General features: G+C 44.4%; 1 protein-coding gene across 1 annotated transcript in view; it reads left to right on the forward strand.

Annotated features, from left to right (window-relative positions):
• LOC108673548 (E3 ubiquitin-protein ligase HERC2) overlaps window positions 1–8,375 on the forward strand; it is a 93,583-nt gene that overhangs the window by 37,511 nt on the left and 47,697 nt on the right. Inside the window, exons 31-38 of the mRNA XM_047883786.1 lie at window positions 833–1,016; window positions 1,296–1,551; window positions 2,235–3,230; window positions 3,438–3,685; window positions 4,303–4,447; window positions 5,453–6,089; window positions 6,410–6,676; window positions 7,016–7,182. Of these exons, the coding sequence (XP_047739742.1) occupies window positions 833–1,016; window positions 1,296–1,551; window positions 2,235–3,230; window positions 3,438–3,685; window positions 4,303–4,447; window positions 5,453–6,089; window positions 6,410–6,676; window positions 7,016–7,182 (2,900 nt within the window). The remainder of the gene's footprint in view (window positions 1–832; window positions 1,017–1,295; window positions 1,552–2,234; window positions 3,231–3,437; window positions 3,686–4,302; window positions 4,448–5,452; window positions 6,090–6,409; window positions 6,677–7,015; window positions 7,183–8,375) is intronic.

Genomic DNA, 8,375 nt, shown 5'->3' on the forward strand with positions numbered 1-8,375 from the left:
CCTTGTCACCTGTCCCTCCTTGTCACCTGTCCCTCCTTGTCACCTGTCCCTCCTTGTCATCTGTCCCTCCTTGTCACTTCGTCTCTTTGAGATGCTAACGCTGCTTGCTTCGAGCCAACTTCAGCGGGCTGGACATATGAGACCTTCCGCCCCTTGTGGGTGATGAATGATTTTTCGATTTATGAAACCTTCGATAACTGAGACCTTCCACCTCTATGGTGATGTTCATCTTGACTTTCGGTGCGAGATAGCTAAATAGCTGAAGCGCTAGTTAACAGGTGGCCACTAAACTAACTAGCTAATGAGACTAAATATTGTTCAGTGTAAGTGGCCTTTATACATGCGTCGTTAGAGATACTGTATATTAATAAAAATATATTAAACGTATATATTAAAAATATTTTAATATATTAAAATATATTAAAATATTCAAAGGTAATGGCCTAATTCAAAGTAGTTGCCTACTATTAATCATTCTATATTATGTGTGTGATGTAGGAAAGAATTAATGAAAATAATTACTGAAAAAGTGTCCTTTTTTGCTGAAGATTGTGTCATGCGGAGGTTTTCAGTAGCGGATGTTGTACTGAAGAGTGTCACTTACCAGTTCAGTTCCTTACATTTAACTGAAGAGTGTCACTTACCAGTTCAGTTCCTTACATTTAACTGAAGAGTGTCACTTACCAGTTCAGTTACTTACATTTAACTGAAGAGTGTCACTTACCAGTTCAGTTACTTACATTTAACTGAAGAGTGTCACTTGCCAGTTCAGTTACTTAAATCTAACTGAAGAGTTTCATCATCGTTATAAACGCCCCCCTGCCTGTGCCAGGACCCATACGTGTGGCAGTACAGCGCCCTCTGTGACCGCGAGGGGGCGCCGCCCCTCAACAACTGCGGCCCCAAGACAAACTTCGGGGCCGACCATCCCGTGGAGGACGCCGCCCGCCACCTGGCGGCCGCCATCCTCAGCCATACTGGCCTGGCGGTTGCCGCCGTGCAAACCATTGAACAAGGTGCAGAATTATCTTACTTATTGATTAACTAATAAATAAATTATTATTATATTGTATTATTATTATTATTATATTATTAATTATTATTATTAAAGTTATTCATGTATTATTAATTAAATGTATTATAAACTACTGGATAAATTAACTAGTTCTTTAAATCCTGATCTAAAGTTCTCTTATTGGTATCTGTGTTTATTATTTGGTGTCCAGTGTAGGGAATTGGAAATTTTCCAGACTTCGTTTATTTATTCATAAATAATTTATTTGATTTGTTACCAGCGCTCGCGGCTCGAGGCAGCCTGATGGGTGACGGTGCTGCTGGGGGACTGGGTTCTGCTGCTGGTGCTGGAGGAGTGGGTACTGCTGCTGCAGGGGGACTGGGTGCTGCTGCAGATGGAGGCGTGGTGACAGTCCCCAAGGCGCTGACGGAGGTGATGCGCTGTGTGCACGCCGCCAAGTGGCAGCTCATGAGACGTCGGCAGCTCCTGAGCCGCTCTTACAAGGAGGTCTGCGCTCCCGTCATCGAGCGATGCAGGTGAGGCCTTTGTTGGCTGACCTCATCAGGCCTTTGGTGGCTGACCTCATCAGGCCTTTGCTTACACCACATGAGGAAGACACTGGCCATGACTTGCGCTGCGATAAATCGTCCCATTGCATTACAAGTACAATATTCAGTCTAAATTCAAGGCAGTACACTGCGTAGAGGGAAGAAACAGGCTGCAGGCGGTTGAATAGCTGCAACAATTTTATAAAACTTTAAATATTAACTCTCTAATGTAACATGGCTTCCTTAACTTGCCCTCCTGCTGCCTCTTGTTGGCCTTGTGTATAGCTTGTTGCGGTTCAAAATCTAACTGGTCTGTTATCTCTTGACTCGTATAGCGCCACTGCTGAATTTATTCTTCAAGACCATTAAATGGCACTAACACGAATATATTGTGGTTCGTTGTTCACTTGCGTGGTAACACTAATATTTCTAGGTGCCTTCTTCACTCTTACATATCCTGCAGTAAAGGGACATTAAAGCTTTCACTCTAATTTACTTGCACTAACACGAATATCCTGTGGTGCGTTGTTCACTTGCGTGGTAACACTAATATTTGTAGGTGCCTTCTTCACTCTTACGTGGCCTGCAGTAAAGGGACATAAAAGCCTTCACTCTAATTTACTTGTTATAATAAATCATCCGCCTAACATTTATTGCCGCCCCTGCTGCAGGTTCGCGGTCCTGGAAGTGCGCAGCGCCGCAAGCCCTCAAGTGGCGTCCCTCGAGCGCTTCTCTCTGCGTCCTCCTTCACGTTGGCGTCATGCCATGTACAAAGTCCTTGCTAGGCTCTCGCTTAACACCAACAACGACAACAGCAACAACGTCAACACCACCGATAACAGCAATAACGTCAACACCACCGACAATACCAACGACACTAACACCCAACAGACCTACCGCCCCGCCGTTGGGATAGGCCAAGAAAAGATGGACTCCAGCGAAGACCGATTTGAAAGCGTGGGCGCTGACCAGAAGGTTCCTCTTGAAAAACAGAATTGGAATCGGTGTTCAAATGCGACGCAAAAACTCAACGAAAGTTCAGGGATAATTGATGATCCTGTAGGAGGTGTAACAGAAGACGTAGGACTGAATCCTAAAAGTATCGATGAGTCATCCCCTGCGATTGATGATACCACAAACTGCGGGTGTAATGCTGGTGATGATAAGCAAGGGCAAAGCAGCCAAGGGAAAAATGTTGCTATGAATGACGAAAACGCCTTCCAACTTCATGACGGCTCTGATGCTGACCAAGCGAAATATTCACGAAAAGAAAGTTTATCCTGCATGAAGTCAAGTGAACCTACCGAAACTGAATTGGAAGAAGTCAACGAATGCGAAGAGAAAGTTGATCTCGTACGCGGCACTTTCCGAAAGAAAGGAAGTGAACAAGGGCCTGAGAACGTCGATGTGGACACGAAAGAAGAAGCCCTGAAGTATTCTGAGGCTGAACTACTGATGGGGTCAGACCCCGGGATGGGGTTAGACCCCGGGATGGGGTTAGACCCCGACGAAACTTCGAGACGCGGGGCCGACTTCATCAACGACAAACTGCGGCGCGGCGGGGGAAGCCTGGGGGGCCGGTCCACTGACGGCGGAGGAGGCAGGATAACAGGAACTTGTGACGTGACCTCCAGCGCTCCTGTGCAGTACGACAACGACCTCGCCAGGTGCGGTGTGATCTTTCTGGAATACAAAAAATTACTAAAATTCTGATTAAAATTGAGCATCTTGATTGTTAATTATGAATAATTATCTGTGAATTCGTTCGTTCTATTTCCATTTACCCTTTAGGTTATATGTTGATGTGTAATTAGTCATTAGTGTTTAATTATTTCTAGAGGCAGAGTTCTAAAGTTCTTTTGCATGGACTCCAGCATTCCTCGGGAGCCTCTGGCCGGAGGCGTGATGGACTCGACCAGCTTCGTCGTCAGGAGCTTGCCGCCCCTCCTGCTGACGTCGTCCACTCAGGACCTCTGTGACGTGCTAGCTCCTGACACCGAGCGTCAGGAACTCGACGAAGAGGGCGACGAAGCTCCTGACGAAGATGACGAGAAATCTCTTGAGGATGTCCTGGAACCCAAAGACGATGTCGGGAGAAGCAAAAAGAAAACCACAGCACCCGGTAAATCAGGATGAACATAAAATCCTGGCTCACCATCACACTGGTTATCACCATCACAATCACCACTAACCGTACATGCATTACATTGTGATGTTATTATGCATGAAACTCTCATCTTAGCTTTGTAGTACCTTCTTATCACCGTATTGTTTAACACGTTCACTCCGAAGTGGTACATATGCGTAACACGAAATGTATTTCTCCAGGACGTAGTGGTACACAATTCAGGTTGCCTAAAATCGGCCAAATCTGAGAACAAAAAAGGCCGATATCTTAATATATACTAGTTTATTTGTAGGTTCCGCTATAAAAATTCCATTTATTTTCTTTTTGCAATATATAAAATTTTATTAGGAAGTACCCACTACCTATCATAAATTTTAGCCGGCCAACGCAATTGAGAAAAACTAAATCACGGAATTTGTCCCGAATTGTCCGGAAAAAATGACCGTCTATCAACCCTGTTTAAAAACAGTATAAAAAAAGAAATAATAGTTGTAGCACTTTCTTATCACCGTATTGATTGATTATATGTTGATTAAGTGATATGATTCTGGTGTATATGTTAATCAATAAATCAATTATAACGCGTTTATTGAGCGTCAGTGTCGCCCCAGGGGTACGGTGGGCGCCGCCCCCGCAGAAGGAGGCCGCCGCCATCGCCGCCTCCATCGTACAGTTCGCCCTCGCCGAGGACAGCATCGATCTCGAGGCGCTGCGACACGTCTTCTTCGCGCAGGTAAAGCCTAGTGTTGTAAATGTGTTAGGCTTATAATAGGCTTAAGTTGGTAAAATATGTTAGGCCTATAACAGGCCTATAATTCTAGGCCTATAGGCCTATAATTCTTCTTAATTAATTACTTTGTATCCTAATGAGTTAGGTGTTGATTGTAACATACCGAACCGAGACGCTGCGCCACATCTTCTTCTCGCAGGTAAAGCCTAGTGTTGTAAATATGTTAGGCCTATAACTGGCTTAAGTGGTTAAAAATATGTTAGGCCTATAGCAGGCATAAGTTGTTTATTCTTACTTATTACATTGTATACTAATGAGTTATTAATTCTTCATTATTACTTTGTATATTAATGAGTTATTAATGTGGTGGTTTGATGATATGAGCTGAGGTAGTCTAATGATAACCTACTGTGGTCTGGTGACTCTGGTCTGATGATAACTGTGGTATGGTCTGATGATAACTGTGGTCTGGTCTGATGATAACTGTGGTACTATGTGTACTTAGGCTGCTACGTGCACTTAGGCTGCTACGTGCACTTAGGCTGCTACGTGTACTTAGGCTGCTACGTGCACTTAGGCTGCTACGTGTACTTAGGCTGCTACGTGCACTTAGGCTGCTACGTGTACTTAGGCTGCTACGTGTACTTAGGCTGCTACGTGTACTTACGCCGCTACGTGTGCTTAGGCTACTACGTGTACTTAGGCAGCGCTACGTGCACTTAGGCTGCTACGTATAGTTAAGCTACTACTTACGTGTGCTCAAGGCATAACGTGCACCTGAGCAAGTTTTGCTAGCACAGAATCTGCACTCAGTGCCGCAGTCAGTAGTGCATGTCTGCGTCGGCGGATTGATTAACTAAATGCCTAGTAAGTCCATCCTTTGCGTAATGTTCGAGGTGCTTGAATAGTTTACCTGTTTTATTTCGTCTCTGTTTATAAAAGTTATTATCTCAGTTTACGTTTGCCGGATTTCACTCTTGATATAATTTTGTATCAAAATTTATTTATTTTATTTCCAATTCTGTCGATAGGCCTATGCCGTCCAGCACGGCGGATGACCTGCCCCTCATCCCGCTGTTCGAGCGCGCCCAGCTGAGGGCGGCCTGGTCCAGCATCCTGCGCTGGGCGGTCCTCAACCTCCGCCAGTGCGTCCTTGAGGCCCAGCAGATCCTGCAGCCTCCTTCACACGCCAACTCCTTCACCGACTCCGTCAGTAGAGGCAGAAATTTTCCTGAGGGTGACGAACCCGAGAAAAAACTCGTCGATGGACTCGCGCAAAATTCAGTGGATATCGCATCTCAGATTAAATCAACGGGCGTTGATGTTAGGGGAATCAACGAGAACCCCAACACCCGGGGAGATCTTTCACGAGGGGCAGCTTCCCCTCTGAGCGACGCGGACCGTAGTTCCCGCATCTGCAGTCCTGTAGGAAACCTTGAAGATTTCGACATGGCCGTGGACGAAGGGCGCTCCGCTCCTGCTGGAGTTGAGGGAGGAGACGATAAGTTAGCAGATATGACGTCAACCGCCGGCACTGCATCGCAGGATGTCAGCACCGGCTTCGTTGTCAGTGGAAGTGCCCTGAGGCACCGCGCTGACGGGGAGCTGGACGCTAGCGCCAGCAGCGGCAGCGCCGGTCACCATCTCATGCATGCTCACCACATCCAGGTCTGCTGGACCGTCTTGAATATATATTTTATGAATTAATTTTGTTCTGGTTACTGTTTTGTATGTATTTATTGTTTCTGTAGCTGACACGCATATTTTTCAGCTCTCTGTAGTCATTTTGGGTAAGTCATTTTCGTTTTGCTTTGTCGATCTGTGCTTTGAAGCGATCGCGTCTGGCATTTTATGTTTTCCGTATCCATAACTACAGTCTGTATCAAAATAGCCGAATGCTGTTGTATAATAACTAATGCTGTAAATCCTAATAATAGTATAATAACTTAATGGTATATAATGCTGTTGTAAACGCACCGGCCACACAGACGGCGTCCATTCAGCAGTCGACCACGAGTCCCTCGAGCGGGGCACCGCTCGGCGGGGGCGGGGAGTTCCTGGCGACGATGTCTGAGCTTGACTATATCAGGTCCTCGGTGGGGACCACCACCGGTGGTGGGGGCGCTGGGGGCGGGGAGTTCCTTGCCACCATGTCTGAGCTTGACTACATCAGGTCCTCCGTCGGAACCACCACCGGCGACCACCACCTTATCAACACCAGCCCCGACGACCTCCCACCTGCTGGGGCGCTCAATGTGGGTCTTCGACACGTGGGGGAGTCTACATTGTTTTGCTTTTTTACGTTAAAATTAAGCATATTCCACTTTTGTTTGGGAATAAAAGTCATCAAGCTATCGTTATGGCCTGGGAACAACTGTAAACAAAACTAAATTTTTTCTTGTGCTTATAAGCATTTTTTCGGGAGATTTCATTCCTTTATTATCATTTATGGCTGCACATTTTTTATGAAGACTATTGGAAATTTGTGTAAGGCTGCAAAAAATATTAATGATGTTCAAGTTTTCAAGATTTAAACATTTTTTTGTGATGTTTTTGATGTTACCGTCGGTGATTTAACCTTGCTGATGGTGCAGCCTGGGGCTGCCCTCGCTCCCCGCGGGGGGCTGGGCCCCCTCCCTCGGACATCACCCGAGTACGCTGAGGGAGGTGCCCCCTGCCATGTGCCCTCTGAGGGCCTCACAGGTGCCGCGCCTGAGAGCGGGAAACCGAGGGAAGCGTTCGCTGCTATGCCCTCGTCAAGGTGAGGACGAACGATTAATAAGTAAACTTTTAATGAAGTTTTTAGCGCATTTTCTCATTTATGGAAAAAATGCACTATTGTGCTCGCCATGTCCGTCTGTCCGTGACCTCAAGTTTTCGTCGACGAAAAAATGCGCTCTCTGTCACTCACTGCAGTGAGTACTGAGTTATATTTTATTGAAACATTTACTGATAAGAGGACCAAGGGAAAAATGTATAATATTAATTTTATTTTACATTTCATGAGCGAGCAAAATTTGTGCTTAATTTTGCTCATGAAATGTTCCTCTATTTAAGTAAAAATCTCGATCAATATCGTACAGTGTTGGCGTAGAAATCGTGGCTTTCCTTCTGAAAAAGAGTTTTTTTTGTAAATTTTAGCAGGCATATACTCTGACCCTGACTGTCACGAGGGCAGCTCCTATTGAAACAATATTTGTGACATTTTAAGTTTTAATTCATGCGAATTTGCTACTTTATAGGTCTTGAAACAGTCGAAAATTTGAGTCTGAAAGGGATTAATTAAAATATTTAGCCTTTGATACATTAAATATACTTCTTCTGGCTGAGAAACACAGTCTAAAAACCTAACCTAACCTAGCCTATAACCTTATATAGGTCATTTGATTTTAACATTTTCGAATTTTCGAAAATATTTTCTAGTATTCGAAAAATACATTACTTTGTTTTAAGGCTCACGTTCATTTAGGTTGGCAAACGTCATAGGGAAAATGGTACAAATGCACAAATTTTACGAGAAAATGTCTCGTCTGTTAGCCCTGCAAGGTTATTAATATATTAGTGTAGTTAGGCAGAAGTTCTTCATTTATACAGGTTTGATTGAAGACCAGAGCGTACTTTTTATTAACAATTTTCTTATTGTTTTTTTCGATGAGCCGAACGAAATTTCTTGCAGGTGTTTGGAGATCAAAAAGCAGATTGCCAAATGACATTTTACTGGAATGCGACGTTTCGAATATATCAATATTCATTATCAAGCAAGTGAACAGTTATTACAACGCTAAAATTGAAATTTGGACATGACATAAGTTCATACAGAAAGTATCGTAGATACGGTTCAAAATCGAAAATCAAATTAATCCGAGAATAATTTCAACGTCCTGACGAATCCCGCGGTTTGCAAATTGATAGCAGGAGACTCGTCCTTAATGATGAGAGCCTCCGCTATCAACA

Source organism: Hyalella azteca, unplaced genomic scaffold (assembly GCF_000764305.2).
Source record: "Hyalella azteca isolate HAZT.00-mixed unplaced genomic scaffold, Hazt_2.0.2 contig1740, whole genome shotgun sequence".
Lineage (NCBI taxonomy): Eukaryota > Metazoa > Arthropoda > Malacostraca > Amphipoda > Hyalellidae > Hyalella > Hyalella azteca.